At 32.2% G+C, this 21,819-nt stretch overlaps 2 protein-coding genes across 6 annotated transcripts in view; one reads left to right on the forward strand and one right to left on the reverse strand.

Moving 5' to 3' along the window:
• The window catches only part of LOC148597391 (colorectal mutant cancer protein-like), a 35,177-nt gene extending 24,470 nt beyond the window's left edge, over positions 1-10,707 (forward strand). For 3 of the 4 annotated variants that reach the window (XM_088562684.1, XM_088562687.1, XM_088562686.1), the window contains 6 exons: positions 655-1,042; positions 2,648-2,792; positions 3,450-3,654; positions 4,177-4,344; positions 5,118-5,417; positions 6,425-10,707. In XM_088562684.1, coding sequence (XP_088418810.1) covers positions 655-1,042; positions 2,648-2,792; positions 3,450-3,654; positions 4,177-4,344; positions 5,118-5,417; positions 6,425-6,508 — 1,290 coding nt within the window. In that variant the 3' untranslated portion in view covers positions 6,509-10,707. The remainder of the gene's footprint in view (positions 1-654; positions 1,043-2,647; positions 2,793-3,449; positions 3,655-4,176; positions 4,345-5,117; positions 5,418-6,424) is intronic. The other variant, XM_088562685.1, reaches the window with a different exon arrangement.
• LOC148597392 (dynactin subunit 6-like) lies at positions 624-19,937 on the reverse strand. 2 transcript variants are annotated; one of them, XM_088562689.1, is made up of 8 exons: positions 19,856-19,937; positions 18,207-18,271; positions 16,412-16,517; positions 15,938-16,014; positions 15,287-15,334; positions 14,574-14,716; positions 13,485-13,612; positions 624-748 (listed from the first exon to the last, which is right to left on the reverse strand). In XM_088562689.1, exons 1-7 carry the CDS (start codon positions 19,873-19,875, stop codon positions 13,523-13,525), a joined length of 549 nt encoding a protein of 182 aa, XP_088418815.1. In that variant the 5' UTR covers positions 19,876-19,937; the 3' UTR covers positions 624-748; positions 13,485-13,522. The 2 variants fall into 2 exon arrangements, with proteins under 2 accessions (XP_088418815.1, XP_088418814.1); XM_088562688.1 differs by lacking the exon at positions 624-748 and adding an exon at positions 11,695-12,428.
• Between the last annotated feature and the right edge of the window lie 1,882 nt (positions 19,938-21,819).

The raw sequence follows: 21,819 nt of genomic DNA on the forward strand, positions 1-21,819 counted from the left end.
TATATACATTAAGACACATAATATGCACACTTGCATACTTTTGTGAAATATTTCCAGTCGTACCTATCATGGAGAAGCTGTCCTAGTCTGTGAAACATGTTAATGTAAAATATATAGCAAATTTTGTTGTTTATACAGTAGTGTTTATATACTTTATATTTGACTTCCTGTGTACAAAGATGTAACCATGGAAACAAACAAGAACAAAACATAACACAAGGGGAAACAATAGAAAAGAAGAGATATGGGTTCTTTACTTTTAAGGAGGTAGACCTACGGTAAAGGACACAACTCTTAAAAATCATTGGAACGTTTGTATTCAGCATTTTACATGAATCTTATGTAAGTATCTAATTAACTTGGATTCATTTTATTCTGTTTCAAACGAAAGCTTGATAGGCTTTTGTGAATTGAATATGATTCAAACATATTGATTTCAATAGTTATGTCCCATAGCTTTGGTCTACCTCCTTAAATGCATAATTATTTTCGCCCACAAGAAATAATATATTAACAGGTTCTATTTGAAGCCATGTACTACAGCTATTTACCAATAACTCAAAATAATGGAATTTTTTTTTTTTACACACTATTTTCAGTAACTCTTTTATTTCCACATTAATTAAATCTTTCATTACTAACTGTATCTTTTAGCTACCTAATACAAAAGTAGCTGAACATTTGGTCCAGGGACTGCAGGAGTGTTCTAGTATGCAGGAAATAGTCCAGACAATTTATACTGGTGGATCTGAAATATTAGACAACCACGTCAGTGAATTTGAAATTGAATTTGAACGATTACAGAGTAAAATCGACAATTTGAAATCACAAAATGATCTATTGTGCTTGACACTAGATGAAAGTAAAGCAATGACAGACAGACTGACAGTGCTCATTGGGAAGTATGAGTCTAATGTGACTGCCCTACAATTAGCTGTGAATTATTCTGATCAGGCTATAGAAGTTTATGATATGGTGGTGAACTTGTTAGAGAGTGAATTATCTTTAAGATGTTTACAGTGTGGAAAAATAACTCCCGAAGGTAAAGTACTGTTTTCAGTATTAATCTTTTTTTAAAAATCATGCAAATTCTGTAATATGTAATACACCCCTAAAACGTAATATGTGATACATCCCTAAAATGTAATATTTGATACACCCCTAAAATGACTAAATATTTTTATTTTTGTTATTAAGTTGCTTTAGCTGTAAATCGATTTATTTTTGCTAATTTCATCAGCAAGATTGATTGATAAGTGTTTAAGTAGCTCTTCAGCTAAGGATCATGCAACATGTGATTCATGGGTAAAACGCCTACATATTTTTATTTTTGATATTTTGTTTGAAATGTCATAGTAAACAGAAATTAACTTGTGGTTTTTCATATAACCCGTGCTCTTAGGAGACAAAAATTATATAGAATGCACTGTAGATTTCAAAATTAAGGGAGATAACTCTGTAAATGGCACTCAAATACAATAGAATCTATTGGATTTTCAATGTTGATTACATCCTAAGAGAGGCAGATTTGAATGAATAATTACACATTTCATAGTATAGACCCATAAAACAACCTAATTACAAAAATAAAAATATGTAGCCTTTTTTGGGGTGTATCACATTTTTCAGATTTTGCATGATTCTTACAAAGACAGCTACTTAATGCCTAAGCAGGAATATCCAGGTGATGAAGATGTCCTTTGTTCATGGAATATATGTTAAAAATAACTAGTAATTAAATCATATTGATAAATTGACACGTGAAGTTGGTTTATATTTCTTCACTTAATTTGATTAACATCTATCTAAGGTCTTTGAAGAAATAACCTCATTCATGTGGTGCACACTAAATACTAAAACCTACATAGCATATTATATTCAAGTGTGCACCACAGGCGTTGAGGTTATTTCAAATAGACCTAAAAAATATAACAGTCAGTCCTTATAATTTAATTTTAGTATCAAAATTCAACAAGTAAATCATTATTGAAATGGGATTAATGAAATTTTAGTTATGTGTTTTTAGTTTTTGCAGTGTTGGTATATATTCCAACTACTTCAAACTTTGTGAAAAATACCTTTATTTCCAACAGAGTGAAAGAGTTCCAACCTTGCAAAACAAATAGACATGACCATTTGATTTATTTCTTAGTCTAAGTGTATCCTTCAAGTTCTTTTCTTACAACAATAGCTAGCCTTATTCTCTTAAGAGGGTGTCCTTGCAAAAAGCCTGGCAGGGGGGAACACATGACAATTTTTTTTGTTCAAAACAAAAACAAATACATAAAAATTACATGGAAAGCATTGAAATTTATTGAAGAAAGGGAGATCACTCTTTCATTTGAGCAAAATTTGTTTGCTTTGTTAGGTAATTTTAAATGCATTTTTAGAGCTGTCCCTTGTTGGTTTAAAACAACCGTTGTCTTTTTTGACATACATATTGTATGTACATCACATTACAACAAAAACTTTGGTGGGATATGATTTACCCTGTGCCAGCCATATTATAGGATCTGCCTGATTTTTACATGGACAACCACTTGAAATTATAATGTTTTATAGGTATCCCCTCAAAGTCTTTTCTTAGCAACTATTGCTATGGTGCTGATCTTTAAATGTTTTGTATCCAAGCTATAATGTCTCATAGGTGGCCAGGAGGATAAATCTGTGATAAAGAAAGCCAAAGACAATAGAAAGACAACAGAGTTAGCAGCTCGACATCTGTTACAGAAGTTAGATAGGACGACAGGGCAACATCTGTCTGTTGGTCCATTGAGTCCTTGTGTTGTTAGGTAAGAAAAGGAGACAATCTCACATTACAACTGGTCCATATGAAAATAAAGTCACATGCTTTATATTTGTATACCTCACAAAAACTTTATTGTATGTGAACTTTGTAACATTCATGTAATACGTAAAATGTGAATAAATGGTGTTATTTTCTTTTTAAAAAAATCTTTTTCTGTAAGATTTTTTTACTACTTTGACTGCAGGATATTTAGAGATATCATAACATGGTCACTGTGATACAACCATGTGATATAAAGAAATCACTGTTGTGATTGGTTGTTGTGTGGTTGTGACATATTGTCTATCAAATCTGATTGGCTGTGACATTGCTTATGTTGTTCTCCCATAATGTCATAGACTGACTATAATTAGAATTTCTGCAATGACTGATGGGGAATGTCATGTGGCAAAATATTCCAAAAGATTCATAGAGAATATAATTTTATAACTTGTGAATATCACAAAAGTTCAACTTGCGTTATATAATTTCAACAGCATAATAAACTTGTCAAGGCTTAATTTAATGATTTTATGTTGAAATGAAATAAGTTCAGTTCATATTTTGTAATATTATAGATAAATATAACCACTTTGAATTCCATGTAACAACATGTACATGAATATCATGGTAAGGCTTGATCATAACATCATTTTTACAGTCCTGACAGTGAAGTCAGTAAATCAGAGGAAACCAGGTTAAGCGACTACATACAGAGATTAAAGACTGACCGTGCCGCCATCAGGATCACAGTGGCTGATATCGAGAGTATCCATGTGGAGCCTCCAGTACAGGAGACACGGAGAGATAACCAAAGATTTGATCTGGAGAATGCTGTACTGATGCAGGAGCTGATGGCCATTAAGGTAATAGGAGCTCTTTGTAGGAGAAACTTCTAGTACATCATATATTCAATTTTATTTACCATTTAAACCAGCCTGAATAAGTCTTATTCTTATTACAGTCTCAACTATTGTTTTCATTGTGAAGTCAACCCTTCTGATTGTGGATTTCCATTTATTTTTTTTTGTTATCTAAGTAAAATCATGTCTGTTTAAGGTGGAATTTTCATAACAGATTTTACCCTAATCATTCTTCCCTAGCTGTTTATTTACATCTAACTTTCTGCTATGTTTGTAACCCTGGTTACAAGTCTGGATAAATCAAGGATAATTGAGAGAAAGCATTAGATGGTAAATAGTAGCTAAAAAAAAAGCTCATAGTTTCTAAGATTTTGTCAAGTGATTAATCGGCAGAAAATTAAGTGCATTAACAAATGGAATTTCATCATAGCATATCACTTGTCTTGAACACAGATCCAGTACTTTTAGCTTAAACATCCTCTTGTAATCTAACAACAACAAATTTAGAAGTTCCTTTGATTATAGGAGGAGAAGGCAGAGCTAAGATCTCAGAACTTTCTTTTGGAGAAGGAGAAGAGATCAGTGGAGTTAAGACTGACGGGCAAAGAAGCGCAGGAACAGGCTTATAGCGTGCAGATAGATCATCTTAAATCAGAAGTCAGAGACTTAGAGAAGAGAGTACAAAGAAATCAGGTCAGTGAAAGCTAGATTTCCCCCAAGTATTTTGTATAACAAAGTTACAGCTAGATTTCCCCAAGTATTTTTGTATAACAAAGTTACAGCTAGATTTCCCCCAAGTATTTTGTATAACAAAGTTACAGCTAGATTTCCCCAAGTATTTTTGTATAACAAAGTTACAGCTAGATTTCCCCAAGTATTTTGTTTAACAAAATTTAAGCTGGATTTCCCCAAGTGTATTGTATAACAAAGTTGTGGCTAGATTTCCCCAAGTGTATTGTATAACAAAGTTTAAGCTAGATTTCCCAAGTATTTTGTACAACAAAGAGGGTTTCACCTTATAGATGCTCCATAGATTTGTATGGATTTTCTCAACGAAAGCTCCGCATTTTATTGGGATAATCACAAATTTCAGGATCAGAATGTACTGATATACAAGTAATACATTATGGTGAAAATTATGGGATGCTAAAGATTTGAGTTAACATTTAGAGTCTGCTGACCCTACATATTTTTTTTCAAAATATTTTGTTTATGAAGTAATTTTTTGCTGACATGAAAATTGCTATAATGATTGTACTCTTTGACATATTATGAAGTATTCAACAAAATTTGTTCTATGCATTATTCATAGTATGATTAAAAATATTTTTGGAAGTTATGTCCTTGACGCTTAATAGCAGAATCTTATTTAAGTCAGCAAAAATAGTTTAACACCTGGTGAAAACCTGATGCATAAAGAAAAATAAGATTAAGTGTTAGTTTTTATTTTGTTCTTTTTATTGCAGCAGAGTGATGACCATTCATCAGAATCAGGAATTTCTAGTGAATTATCAAAAGACTCAGTTGAGGCACACAGACGGGAGAAAAAATTGAAATCAAGAATCCAAGAGCTTTTACTAGCTTTGGAAAACTTGTCCCGGAATTCAGAAATCCGACATCAACAATCTACAGAGTTTGTAAATGACTTAAAGCGAGCTAACAGTGCATTGATCTCAGCCTTTGATAAAGCAAAGAAGAAATATCAGAGTAAATTGAAAAAGTTAGAGTTACAGATGCAGGGGCTTACTGAGAGATATGAGACACAGGTATGCATTAATACACTGCTATATATATAATGCTCCTCCATTGTCAGTGACAAAGATATAAATATAATGTGCAAGCTTTATTAATTGTCCTTGCAACATAGTCCAAAAAAAGCTACCTACAAGTGGCAACTTGATAAATTTTTCATTGTCTGCCTGATAATTTCTGATCTCAAGCCACAGCCATGGTACTAATTTCCAATGATGTTGCAACATAGCATCTGAATAACATCATTTTTGAACATCTTGACAGAACATCACATCTCTCCTTATCAGGTTTGCTGTGATATTTTCTGTCACTACTTCAAATCTGCCATTATTTATTTACTATGCATAATCTCTTTTGGTGGTATGACATTGAACTTTTTATACCTCTCACTTTGATAGTATGAAGTATTTAGTAATCACTATGTCTATTTGTCTGTCTGCACCTTTTTTATTAGTTTTCCCTGCAACAAGCGCATCAGGGCCACTTGATATTTTGACACAAGTTATATATGGGTTTGTCATATTGTATGGTTCAATATTAAGAGTCAAATGACATCAACTTCCTGTTTGAAAACTTAAGTAGCACTCCAGCTAAGAATCATGCAAAATGTGATTCATGGGTTAAAAGCATACCTATTTTTATTTTTGATATTTTGTTTAAATTGCCATAGTAAACAGAAATTAACATTCAGTTTTTCATATAACCTGTGTTCTTAAGGAGATAAAAATTATGTAGAATGCACTGTAGATTTAAAAATTAAGGGAGATAACTCTGTAAATTACACCCAAATACAATAGAATCTACTGGATTTTCAATGTAGATTATCTCCTAAGAGCAGGCAGATTTGAATGAATAATTACATATTTCATAGTATAGACCCATAAAACAACTTAATTACAAAAATAAAAATATGTAGCCTTTTTTGGGGTGTATCACATTTTTCAGATTTTGCATGATTCTTACAAAGACAGCTACTTAATATTTTACCAAAAGGTTTAAATACAAAATATATGTTTTGTAGATTCGTCTGATGAAACAGAAGATTGTGATGTTAGAAGAAGAATGCAGTGAGAGGTCCATTCCCCTCAGTGAAACATCTTTATAGCATTGTTCTATTAGGAATTAGATCTGACTCATTATTTTTACTATTTGTGATGTTGATTTTTAAGCAAGTGATAACTTTAGTTTTTTTATGCACAAATAATTGTGATGATATTTGTACTTCTGGATATGAAATCAGCAAAATTCTCCACGTATAAAGAAGATTCCTCTGTATGAATTTAAAATATGCTTTATTTTAGAACCCACTTTCTTTATCAAAATGTAAAAATGATTCATAATAATGATAAAAAGATATGGTACACAAAAATGATTTCTTGGTTTATCATATTAAAGATAGATCATTACCCATTTTATTGTCCCTTGCCACTACACAGACAGGGGCATAGAAATACCATTGTCTGTGTGAGAGTCTATCCAGTGACACTTGTGGACGCAACTCCTCTGAAACCATAACAAATTTTGTTCAAATTTTGTAGGATTGTTAGTCACCATTTGTAGTGGATCATATTGCGGCACCATTTTGATTTGACAAATTTTACAGGAGTTATAGGACTTTTGCGCTTTCGACTTTTTTTGCAGCGGCGGGAGACATATTTCTAGGGAGTTGCTTGTTACCGTACTAATAAACTAAAACCAATCGTTACCTCCCTCATTTTTTCTGATTACAACATGATAAGCCACACATTACTTTTTCAGGATTTATATGAAAGTTTTAAAATGGATTTTTAAGAAATATGGCTTCAAAAAAACCAAGAAATCAACATTTTCCTCAAATACTTGAGTTTTTCTTGTATTTCCAATTCGAAGCAATGTGATTGGTGGAATTTTGAGTTGAGAAAGGATTTGAGAAAATTCTCTATATTGAGATAAGACCTGAACAATCATTTAACTGTTTGTATCTTACCTGTATTTTTGTGTTAAATCAGTACCAATAATAGCAAAATCTAAAAACTGCCACAGAAATCTCCCCCCTTTTCTTATTTTCTGGACTCTAGCAGTGAGGCTGGTGGTTCTATCTTTAAGGGAGTGAGTTAGTATCTCACAAATTTAAACAGTTATGCCAAAAATTTACGCAATATCATTGCTGTTTGTTTTCATATCAAGTATGATAAATGTCAAAAGAACCTGTCAGATATCTTAACTTTCTCAGATATTTTTTTTATATGTCTATATATTTATTGTTATATTTGATGTGCCATAGTGTTTTATGCATGATTTTATGATATCTTTTTTATTGATGTACTTTTGCCTTGATCACCCTATCTACCCATCCCCCCTTTTTGAAGAGAGATACTGTTGAAAGGATGTACATGTATTAAGGATCAAGTATTTTATGGTGATTATTTTGTTGTGATCTGTATATGTCTATGGGATAGATTTTAAAATGTATGTTTAAATATATTTTATAAATAATGAAAAACAAAACATCTTTATCAGAACAAGTATTCTTCTAAAGACGATTTCTCTGGCATATACAGTCATATATGACATATGTTTTAACTTAGGAGTCACTATTTTAACTTGTTGACAAGAATTCAGTCACACTTTTTGCAGTAAAAAATAATAACATTTACTGTGCATATCATTAAAGAATGCTAATCTCATTGGATATTTGGCTTTAATATAGATGATGTGAGTTGATGAACCATATCTTGTAGCTACATATATATATGCCACGACCACAATTACATAGACTACTTTTATTGGTCACTGTGGGTTGCCTAATTTCTACATTTTTCTAAATATAGAATACAAATAAAGTAGAGTACAATATCAAATGTAATTCAATGTTTTAATTTTAATATCTTATTGGCTTGTAAAAGCATTTTCAGTCACACTTTTTTCACACAAAGCAGTCACACTTCTTGGAAAATGTACTATGGTCAATAAAAAATCAGTTCATGAAAACATCACAGTTCTTAATTTACAGCCATATATTAGTGTACAATGTGTACTTTTTTAAAGCTATATTTTTATTTTAACATTTGATATTTTTAATGGTTCAATTAACATATGAAGTAAGTAACAATTGAGGATGATTTATGGTATGTAAATGTTAGTTTATATGACACAATTGATTGCATGTGTGTGTGATTGTTGTTAATATTTACTCAAATGTCTTTCATTTGCTAATCTAAGATCAATTTTTGCTACCTGTTTACATTTAAAGGCCTTTATTTACTTCTAGAAATTTGTTCGCCAATAGAGAAAAAAGTATTTCATCCAGAAAGATTTTGTTTTTTTTGCCAAAAATTTACATTTTTTACTTTATTTAAGTTCAAACTTGCAAAACAGATTTGTAATCATTCGAAAATGTATACATATTATAAAAAGAATTTTTGAGATCGATATTTATTTTACCAAATGTGTATCTAAAGCTTACTGAATTGGTGCTATTTTGTGTTTGCCTTTGTTTTTGTGTTTATTTTTAATGCTGAAAGGGTACGAGCAATGGCATGGGGTAAAATAATGACATAACTGCACAGCCTGTAGTAAAACAATTATAAAATGGAATCTGTGAATTATGTCAATTCTAACAGGATAGGATTAATTGCATAAAACTTATCTTATCTTATCAAAATAAATAGTCATGTGACTATGATGTTAGTCAAATGTTTATTGTTTTATTGTTATTGTTTTACCAGGACTTGGGTCTGAAGACATTTGAAGATTTATGATGTTCATTTTAAAGATCTGTACAGCCATCAGTGCATGGTTATGATATTTTATATCTGTAGTTTATACATGAATAAGCTGTGAAATCACAAACTCATAAATGATATGAATTTTAAGCGATAAAATCATACATTGAAGTAGTGGTCATATTTCTATATTTTGTTTTACATTGAATCATTTGAAATTACCTATGATCATGTTTACCCATAAATTACCTATGATCATGTTTACCCATAAAGTACCAATGAACGTGTTTACCCATAACTATTGTTTTGCACATCTTAAATGTATTAAATTTTATTTGGTTGTTAATTTTTTGCAAATTTGCTCAAATGAACATATTCCCAGATCTGTTTTACCCCTATGATTTCAGTGTAGTTTCTACGAAATGTGACTGTGAATTATGCTGTATGATTTGTGAATCTTTCTGTAATATCTATGTTAAAATGACACAAAGGTCAAGATTTTACAATTAATGTTTATAAAATACAACTAAAACTATACTTTGTCTTGAAGTAGTACAAATAGATGTGTATTCCTTAAAGTTAGTTTCCTGTTTTGAAAAATAATTACTTGTAGTCTATCACAGAGTAAAGAAATCAACTTTTATTGGTACTTATTTCCCACAAAATAAGGAAAATAAGTATATTGTGAAAAAAAAGCTTGTTTACTGTAACTTGTGTTGTTTTGATTACTTATGAAACCTTCATTTCCATATAATATAATTTTTTAAGTAGCACTCCAGCTAAGAATTACGCAAAATTATGTTTTTAAGACAAATACCAACTTCATTTAAATTTTTCTAGGGATTTTGAATACATAAAACCATGTCTTCTTTAGAATGAAAATTTTGTTGGTACAAAAAATTGTGGTAAAAATGACTTGTGAAAAACTATGTACAGCATAATCAACAATACTTTCACTGTAAATGAGTGGCCTCCTTAGCCACAAGGTTCAGACTAAGCTTCTGCTTTACAGTATATATATATAAATTACATGTGTTCATCTTTACTACTTATTGCATTTGAAGAATGCTTAAAACGGCCATTATAAAAAAATTCCTAGATTTTCAACCAACATTTTTCAAAATTAAGGGTGAGCAGGCAAATTTTACAATTGAAAAATGCTGTCAGTTTGAAAAAAATGAAATAATGTTTTTTGGGAGGGTGAAAAAATTAGGTTGGGAGGGGATGAGTGAGTATCTAGGAATTTTTTTTCATTTTGGCCTAATGCTTACTCACAGTTAAACCTGTCTAAACAGAACCCTTTTTGAAGTTCAGTTTATACAGGTTCATAATGTATTGAAACTTGTACGAACAGACTTGTTTACAGAGTTTTCCAGGATTCAGTTAAGACCGGTTTCACTAGACAAATTTTTTAGCTTTGTAAAATTGATAAGGTATTGACCCCAACCCCCCATTCCCCCTACAGGTTAATGGTGATATATATATAACTAAGAGATTGCAATATATGTAGGTTGACTTTGTGAAGCTTAATTTATTATGTTATGCAAAGAGTGCTTTACATAAAAGTACTCTAGACAATCTAATAAATTAATTTTATATATGATGTGTTTTCGTTCATTACACTAACAGGGGACTTTTGGTAGTAGGCTTCCATCTGTTTCATAGAAGACGTTCTTATTTACCTTAGTTCTGGAAAAATTCTTCAAATATATTGAGGTCAAATGGGGTCAATGAGCTTAAGAATGGGAGACATTGCTATGTGAGCCAAGGGAACAGTAACTCGATTCAATTACTACCAAGAATTTTTAAATGATACATATATTATAGTAGCATTTCAGATATTTTCTGTTCAAAATGGTATTTCCAGGTAACTATTACTGTTCCTGTAGCCTGTAAATCTGATATCCTTTCTTTGTCTGGTATAAAATCGTTAACCAATTTCCACCATATTCAACATCAGTGGCGAATGTGAAAGTCATCTATTTGTGGTCGGTCCTGTGGTATCGTACTACCTTTAAGAAATTGGTTCTATTTACAAGTTACCTACGTCAGAACTCTCAGAGTTATTTTATGAATTTGGGCAGCCTGGTGCTATATTTGAATTATGAAGTAGAAAAACTCAGCAATGCTCACTTCATTCATACCCGAATTAAATATTCTGCACCAATTGACTTTCAAATTAATTTGAATAAAAATCAAAATAAAGGTGCACAATGGGAATATGTAATAAAGATTCTGTGAAAGTTTCACTAAATTCCATTCCTTGGTGGAGGATTAATGGATAAAAGCGGCTTCCCCTTCAGCATAAAGGAAGGAAGTACAGACCCCCCTTTCACTGTATACCCCCAAGTAGAAGAAGAAAGGAAGGAGAGAATTAGGGGGTAAAATAATGCACCAAAACCTGTCTAATATGACACCTGAGAACATCATCATACTGATACTCAGTAAGATAAAAAAAAAAAAAAAACCTATTTCTTAATAGGGCAGTAGGTCTAGCCTGGCAATACTGCCATAAATAATGGAACGCCTTACATTATTAAAACCAACACAAATGATTTACTTCAGGTCTCACAAACAAACACAGAAATTTTGAGTACTTCATTTAATAGATATAACAACCAATATGTTGGTTACTACTTTCAATGGCAGAAGCAAATTTATAGTCAGTTAAAAAAAAAGGCAGAAACAGCCAAATTTAGTTAAACAGAAAGTAGATGTCCGACCGGCCTGAAATCAGATCCCATGATATGGGACCTGTATCTGATCCTGGATACGAAATATCAAGAGGCTGCAATTAGTAGTTGCCAAGGAAAATGTTACCAAAATAATTTCCCCAGCCTGACCAACATTCACCATATTATAACCTGATTTTCACAATGTAAAATTCTGCCAAAAACCCTCAATTGTCATTATTTAAACATGATTTAAAGCCGATAACATATAGTGGTTGAATCAAGCATGTAATAGAAACATACACATGGCGTAATTGTTAAAATGTCCATTGGTAAAATGAATGGTTGTAATTTTAACCACTGATTTTCACCTTTTAAGCCAACCCTATTATAAACATTAAGACAGGTAAATGGCTTTACAGTTAGTATTATCCTATTACTTTAAAAGCATACTCAAGGCAAAATACAAAACATCTCTGATTCACAAAGCAACATATGAAAATTGTTGCTCACAGAATTATGCTCACTAATAAGCAAATAATAATTATTAGTCTTGTACACATGAAATTTCTCCTATACACAAAAAATTCTAAACAGTATTGTCAGCTTGTTCCCTCATGTCCATATAACCCTTAATCCTCATATTGCACTGAAAAAAAAAAAAGTATACATTTTTTTTTAAATGTTGGTTTAAATGCAACAATTTGATTACTATGAGACAACTAGTTAAAAACATTTATGTAGGGACTATAATGCAATCACCATTTCTTTTTTTAACAGTTTCTCAGCTTCTATTTGATAGAATGATTAGATATTTGGTCTATTGCTTTTTGTATAATGACTTGTACTGTGTCTCTCCTTTCCAGGATCCTCGCCCCGTGCAGGCCCGGGTGTTAAAAGAATAGGCCTGCAGCAGCGCTAAGCTTGTCATAAAAGACGACTAAATAGTGCTCAGATACCTAGCCGGGGGCTTTGCCCATAGAGCAACTGGGATGTGTGCCACAGGCGGTGGAATGGGGTATCCCAGGCGTATTACATGCTGGGGTTGTCAGGCTATAATACGGAAAACTTGACCGCAAACCATAGTGGTGCACTGTGTTGGGAAAGGTGCCACATTCCTCGCAGGTTAAAGAACCCTGCTGTGGTATTCGATAGCAGTAGGAACCTTTGCGCTCCGCCACAGGAGGCTAAATTGCCTGACCCTACCCATCCCTCCCTATTTCTTGTGGCAATCAAAATTTGTCATCCCTATTATCCTTGTGTCCCATCCCTTTTTCATTTCATGTTCATTTTATCATCTCTTTCATGTTCATCGACTGAATATAGCTGAAATACTGCTGCTCAGGCGTTAAACCCCAACAATCAATCAATCAATCCAGGATCCTCACTAATCTACTTCCTGTTTACTGTACAATAAAAAATTGATAAAAAAATTTTAAATCGGGACGGGAATTTCAAAAATCAGAATGTTTTTTCAGATACTTTAACACAAAAATCTTTCATTTCTTGGTGACTAAAACAGTGTTTCTTCTCTGAAACTGATATGGTTATGGATTTAGAACGTATCTATACTTCAAATAGCTTTAATTAAGCTAGCAAATATCTGATAAGAAATTAAAGATAAAAAATAAAATCCTCCCAACCGCTCCATATCTTTTTCTGAAGGCAAGATGAGAATCTACAATTAAAGTTTACTTGGCCTTACCTTTATATTAAAATAAATAGGCCTAGTAGTATTTTGTACTATGCGGTTCTTTGCTGTGTACTGGCTTTCTTAAGATAGTGGTAGTTAGGTAATATCTTAGTCAGGAAATCTATCTGTAATGCCTGTGCCTGAAATAAAAAGGAACTTAACATCTTCATAAATGAAAAAGCATTAAAAAAAAAACCACGTTTTCTCTTTTCCTGGACTATAAAATAACTATTAACTATAAATACATTTGTCATACATTCATGGCAAGCCAAAGTGGACAAAAATGAGCATTTTCTAATATTAAAAAATGATTTTTTTATTTATTACAAATTCATTTTCTAATATTAAAAAATATTGATTTTTGTCCACTTTGGTTTGCCATATACATTTGTGTAAATTTCAACAAATTGATCACATCATTCAACAAACTGATCACATCAGGATTGTGAAGCAATACTGAAAATGAAACAAATATTGTACACTGCGCATTTACATAGCAATTTTATTTTTACCACATGACCTGTACTTCAAAATTATACTGCCACTACAAATATTTTCTTCAAAGAAAATTATAAAAAAATTGGGTGACATTTCCAAACTGTGTGAATAAAAAGCAAAAAATAGACACCAGGAAAATTCCAACAATACAAAAATTGAAAAAAAGCAACAAAAAAACAATAGGACACATTGTAGCCTACGACAGAGAATACGACTTGCACTTAAAGAGGTAGATCTAGGGTAAGGGACACAACTCTTACAAATCATTGGAACGTTTGTATTTACCATTTTACAACAATCTCATGTAAGCATAAAAGTAACTTGGACTGATTTCATTCTGTTTCAAAGGAAAGCTTAAAAGGCTTTGGTGAAACTGAATATGATACAAACATATAAAATGATTTAAAGAGTTATGTCCCTTACCCTAGGTCTGCCTCCTTAAGGCACAAAGTTGTACAAAACAAATAACAAGCAAATATGAGCTTGACAAAATGAGTACATAGTTACCTGTACAGTTGGTAGGGGGGGTGTAATAATCATGGGTGTCAAATATTGCGTCTTATTCTATAGAGAAGAATACTTGTCCTTAAAATCCACACTTACTGGAGGTCTTTCTCTAGCAACTCTCCTATCACAATTACTACCAGAGATGACTGTGTTCTCCTGCATGATTTCACCATTGGTAACAGTACACATGGCACCGATGATACAGCCAGATGTCAGTTCCACCTGTCTTCCTACTCTAGCTGTAATAAAAGTAATGCAGTTTCTAAGCCAGATTAAGGATAAAAATACATTACTATAGTACACATGACTACTTAAGTTCATAAATTTTCAATTCAGTAAATAAATGAAGCTGCACTGATACAATAACCAAAGGCTATGGTACCAATATATTTTAACTACCTTATTCAAAATTCTAGAAAAAAGAAGAAAAAAAACACATACTTACTTTACTTAAACAATTACATTCATTTTCTAACATTTCCGTCTAATACATTTTACAATTAAGAGCTTCGTGGAGCACAGCATGATACAACCACAGTGGTCAAATCCTTACCATTCATTATGGACACAACAACTGGTTTGGACAAAATATAGCTAATATAAACTAATGTTAAAAGGACACCAACAACAATGACACCGATGAAGAAGCAGATGAAAGGGTTTTACCATTATATGACCAAAACAAAATTTTGCAATCCTATAAAAATTATGTTAAACTACAGATCTATATACTAGTATCTAGCATAAGCCATAAAGTACAAATCTTCAGAATCAGACTTGAGAGGATTTTTAACAAACAATGTACTAACCTTTAGCTTCCACTACATTGTGGTCTCCAATCTTTGATGCCTCTATACCTATAACTTATTAAGGAAATGTATGTAGAAAATGGCAAAATCTAAACTAAATATACAGTTAATTAAAGCACAGTAATGATACTATCCAAATTTGTTAAATCCACAGAGAAAGTCACATCATTGCAGTAACTCATACTTAATTTTATATACCTGATACAAATACTCAAAACATGTAAGACAGGAAAATATTTAAAGACTGTATATAGCAGAATGATGATTTGGCTGCATTCTATACTCATAATTTACAAGGGGTCTGGAATGTTTCGAGCACAAATAAGAAGTATGATGTGGAATTCATATTAATTTCTACCAGAACAAACTGAAATATTCTGAACTGTACTAGAAGGATCTTTGATTGGACTGAAGTAAATACAATATGTTGTAATATTTACTTTATTGGACATGCATATTTTAATACTATGTTAAGATTTTAGAATTCACCATGAAGTCAGTCTGTGTAAAAATCTTGTACACTTGGTACAATCCTAATAAGCAAATTTTATTAATCTTCCTAATCATGTCAATCTGAAGAAATTTACATGAATTTTTCAAAGATCTGAATCAACTTTTACTATACATGGACATAACGCTAGTAAAGGATACATGATCCTACTTCAAACACATTATTGTTACCAATAATCATAACATTCTGTGTAGAACTGGAGCTTCCCTCAGGATTCCTATAAAACACAACCACATATTAATTAAATGAATAAGAGACATTCTTTTTCTATAGATACCTACATTTACACATAATTGGAATTAGTATAGAAACCTATATGTAAAATGAATACTTTCCTTCTGATGTACATGTATTCACATCCAATGATTATATACATGTAGGTATATTGTATATGGACTTTGTGAGAAATACCTACATTTTTTAATAGGAAAGAAAGAGGATCAAGAGGTATTTGTTATTATGTGTTTCAACATTACTGTTACCAGATAGTTTAACAAGAGAGTAAAAATAAATTTTAAAGAACATATTATGGTTATCATTGCCTTCTCTACTAATATTGTAGCTGTCTTCTTTAAAAGCACTATTCTAGTTCTAAATGAATAAATAATACTGACTTGTTAATTATCTGTACTAATTCTTCAATGATATTGTTTTCTCCAATGTAAATAGGTCCATCTTCAGCAATGATTTTGGCTTTTGGATGTATCAACGTTCTTGCACCTACAATATCATATTAATGATGAGGTTTTTAAGTGTAAGTGTTTGTAAGAATTAGGCAAAATGGGATAAATCAGAAACATGCATGTCAAAACCCCACTGATCTGACAATATAATATCACTAAAGTATACTTTTCCTATTTGAAAAGACCATTATTTAATCTCTGCATCACTGGCTTTGCTCAGATTTTCTTCAATAGAATGTTAGAAAAATGAGGTTTTTGACAGCGTTATCTACCCTTGAAATGTTCATTTTCAGTGCATTGGAAAATGGAAATATGGAAAATATTATTTCTTCCTTGATTCTGATTGGGTAAATAGTCAAATTACATTATCAAAATGATGGTTTTTTTCATACCATGTTTCACCCACTACCTGATTCTTACAGTGAATGAAACTTAATCAGTAAACATAAGGGCATTGATATAGTGTTGAAATATTCATTTACAGTCATTGTAATAATATGATGCAGTGCAAGTAATGAAAAAAAGAATGAATATGGTGAAATGCAACAAAAACACCAGCGTTTAACCTAAATACAAAATATTAAATGTTTTCAGAGATCACCAAAAAGTCTCCTACAAACTGAGCAAACACACCTAAAGTTCTGTAAGCTCTGAAAGTAAATACATGTGTACAAATGTACACCATTTAAAGATATTTCCCTCATTTTGTGGTAAACAGTGGTATTTCTAGAACAAAATTTTGTCTGCAGCAATGAAACTCCATGTAAACTATGCAGCCATTGTTTCATAACTGAATAAAAGTGGATAATAGACTGAGTGCATGCTACAACCAAATAAATATGTTTTAATTTATTTAAGTCAGCAAATACTTCAGTAAATGAGCATAATGTACAGTACAATTTTGAACTCATGCCGATTCAATCCTTTAAATCAATGAATATCATTAAAAGACTATAGAATTTTAACGCCTGCCAAAAATGTAAGTGTTTAAAATTAAGGATAATGTGGTGCTGCCTGTAATGTGACCTACATGTAATATACAACTAGAGAGGACAGAAATTCTCCCTTGTCGTACGAACATCAAACAAAAAAGACTTGGCCCATTTCAATCTCACATCACTGACTGATTATGATTTACATGTATGTGAATCCTAATCTGGCCTTTCTAATATCAGTTTACAGAAGTTACTTCCATAAAAAAGGAATATTACTAACAATATTACCCCCTAGGCTACTAAAGCAGTTAGTCACATTGTCATGGCTAAAGGTTATTTGTAGGTTTGATAGGTTACAAAAAGCATGAAAAATCATTAAACCCCTTAGTCTTGATAACATGGTTACAAAGAGTAATCAAGGGAACCAAGGTTATAGCGGTAATGGTTACAAAATAATAGCTTCTAATTAGGAAATAATTTCAAAAAGAGTTTACTAATACCCTTTCTAGAATACTTTAAATGATATGCTCCCTGGTAGAGAAGTCCAAAAATTATAAAACAAAATTAAGGATTTGATATACAATGGCCCCAAAAATATTTGGCAACATGGCAAAGAAGGGGATCCCATCATGTGAATCTTCTCAAACTCTCACAATACCATGACGTCAAAAATGAGCATATGTAAAAGTCAGATCAGGATTTCATCAGACTAAGCAGTGGGGTATGAACATTGGTTTCTATAGGAGCGTTTCAGGTTCAGTAGTTCCATATTAGTCTCGCTGTAAACCTACCAATGGTGATCTCACCAACAAGTTCACATTCATCACACACCAGTGCACCTTGAGCTATTTTCACACTGAAAGAAATAATCATCAAAAATTATAACTTTGATACAATATGTAACTAATATAACCACAAATGGGGGCTAGATTTTGAAAATACAATTGTAACAAATGTAAGAGATATGGATCTTGCACTGATTAAAATGTTAAACTGCAAATGTACACATATTTGTAGTTCAATACATTCAAGGGCAACACAATATAAACGTAAGAACTTATGGTGGTTAACTAACATAAAAAAAATAGGATCCCAGGAGCCTGAATCGCTCACCTGGTTATTTTTTGCTTTTTAAACCGGGATGATTTTATGAGGACTACAGACAAAGCAGAAATTGGCAAAATCAGAAGTAAATATACAATGAAAACAAGAATTGTAATGGTAAAATCCAGATTTGAAATAGTGGAATTCCGCTAAATAGCGAAAAAAAATTGCCAGGCTTGTGACCAATGTGGGTGAGCTTAGTCCGATATTCCTGGTTTGAAATATCAGTGAAACCATAGTATCCAGGGCTTAAGTGCCTGGCAACCTGGACATGTGATTATAAGTCAAACGCCTAACCCGAATAATACAGTCGTTATATTATGATCACTACGATCACTCCATTACAGGGCTGACGTGACCAATGGTAACTATGCCTTCAAGCCCTCGAGAAAAGTAGTGGATAGAGGGCACTGAATTCGAATTTTAATTATTCGATTTAGTCAAGTGCCTTAGGTAGGACAATACATTTAGCTCATTTTAGAAAATTTGGTCACATTTTGTTGAAATAAAGCTGTTTTGAGGCAGTCTGCAAAGAAATTTCTAGTGTTTTGTCATAAAAAAGTGCATATTTTTTAAATCCTTGGTGTGTGGAGGTTCAAGTCATTTATAAGTAATTTAGTGATAATTGTTATAAAATCCAATAGCCATGGTAACATACTGAAAAAAATATTACTGAGTTTCGGTACAAATCAGAAGTCCTTCCCAAAACTAACAGCTAATTACTATGTTTTATAATATATCAGGCACTTAGACACTACCACAGGATGAAAGCATGCATGGAGTAGGTGGAAAAAGGGTAAAAATAATAAGACCCTTTTCGATTCATTCTCTCACAATTTTAGTTCCAAAAGTTCGTGCGAAATAAGGTATTTTGAAAATCAGCCATCTGATGCTGAGAAGAGAACCTAATACAGCAGGGGGCTGAAACGTTCCGGATACCATTCTTCCTTTAAATTACACCTGTTTACCATTGCATAGATTACATCTGTCTATTTATAAATGCTTAACTACATTTAAAAAATGTAATATGTATCCACCAAAATTCAACTTTTAATTTTAAGTTTTACAAAATTTGACCAGGGAGAGTTGGTTTGCAAAACAGTGCGCCTTAATGTAACTATATAGCGCACCCTTAACCACCCGACCATCCTGCCTACTGTCTGATATGCTTCGGACTCGGTCTATGTCTGACTTTTTTCAGCGTCATTCTCAACTTGAGTGACTACAGTAAAAACTACATTTTACGGCAAAATATATTTTACAGAAAAAGAGGATAAAAAGTTTTGTTATAATAAGTATCAGTGTGAAACAAACAGCTCTGCAATGTGATAAAAACCTTGATTTGGCTTTTGACATCTCGGAAAAAAAATCATTGGCTATAAAACGTCGCTTACGTCTGTAAAAATGTTGGAGTAGAAAACAAATTATTTTTAACTATAGTCCGTCGAAAATAGCATATGACTATATTTTCTCCGAATGAATCTTATTCTTTCAACAGATTTCTTTTTCAAAATCAATCTTTTAAAGCGCACAAATTCTTTACTTAGTGATATAAGTAGCAAAGGGTATTTTCGCCCCATAAAACACACGTCCCATCGTGACTTTGAAGTATCGGTTCACCTATTGTTTAATCTGTATTATCTTTCTCAGTAGTATAGATTCATCCAGTACACCTCGGTAGTGTTTGAGATTCAATAAGATTTTACTGAATGTTGAATTAATGGAGAAAACAATTGACTGAATTTTAGTGATCTGTAGTGAATGTTATTGTAAGAAAAATGAGAATTCTACATACCTGTTATGATTATTTTTATCACCTTCCCAAAAAAATCCCACTTACAATTAAATCATTCCTGATCAAGCTTCTTAATCATTTAGCTTTTGAGTTAATTTTTTACACCAGGAGCATCTATCACCTCTCCTAATCTGATTTTCACTGGGCTTCGGGGCTAGAAAATGAACATACAGAAAACTTGTTACGACAATTTATCAAAACGGAGTTGAACATCAAGCACCGGGTAGAGTTTGGGTATGTCGATCGTTTTGGAAGTGGTGCTCGTCCGGGAAGAAGAGGTCGCCCAAGGCCAATAGTCGCTAGATTTCTGTATCATAATGATCTAGCATATGTTCTGTCAAATGCACATCGTTTAAAGGGGAAGCCTTTTGGCATCAAACAACAGTTTCCAAACACCGGTAGGGTAAGCAGAGGACGCTTACCCTACCGGTGCACCTGGTCCATGCTCCCTGTTTTTAGTGGAGTCTGAGTTGCTCATTTACTTTTGTTACTTTGTATGTATGATTTTAGTTACTTTATGTTCTTTGTTGTGTATGTCTGTTTTCCATGTCTGGTCTTTGTCCCTGGATTACATTCTTTTGATTACCGCTATAACCTTGGTCCCCTTGATTACTCTTCCAGAAGAAATCGAACAGGCGCGAATGAGCCTATATCCTATCGCGAAGGCAAAACGCGATGCAGGCCATCAAGTTAAACTAGTGAGGGATATTTTATATGTAGATGGTTTAGTCTACCAGGAAGATAAACAGGACGACGAGCAGGTTGGTAGAGCTGAAACGCCAAATGGATCATCAGGGCATGTAACACCTAACCGCCGCTCCGGTAACACCCTGAAACGACGACGCATGAACACAACACCCATGTAGAAGTCCCCTGGAGATCCAAATGCGGAGATAGATATGACGATATAAACCATACCAACAATTTTAACTGTATTTTACAAAATGAATATATAAATGTACTTACATTGAATTGTTGTAGTGTAATGAATAAAATGCATTATCCTGAATTTGCGGAATTGTTACAAAATTATGATTTTATCTGTCTTACTGAGACTAGAACAGATGATTTAGATACTACTGACATTCCAGGATACACTTTCAAATTGAAAAATAGAAAGTATAATGCAAACATTAAATCGGGAGGTATGCTTTTGGGTTTAAAACTGATTTAGAAAAAATTGTTAACACTATTGACTCTGTACGGAAGCGTATTGGGGACATGATATTTCTTTTTTTTTTTTAATTTGTTTAATCTAATTACTTATTTGTTATATCATATTATTAATTTGTTAATTATATCAAATTGTTAATTTCTTATACCAAATTGTTAATTTGTTATATCAAATAATTAACTATAAATTAAAAGCTGGTTGTTATTCAACTCCATTTTCTGGAAGTTCACAGTCATGGGTAGACGTTATTTAATTGGGTACTATTTTAGAATGCATCTCACATTTACTCAAATAGAAGATATACTTTTGAAAAAGCATGATATAGAAGTGT

Source organism: Perna viridis, chromosome 15 (genome assembly GCF_037379345.1).
Source record: "Perna viridis isolate PV_CMFRI_1.1 ecotype Kerala chromosome 15, ASM3737934v1, whole genome shotgun sequence".
In the NCBI taxonomy this organism is placed as follows: domain Eukaryota; kingdom Metazoa; phylum Mollusca; class Bivalvia; order Mytilida; family Mytilidae; genus Perna; species Perna viridis.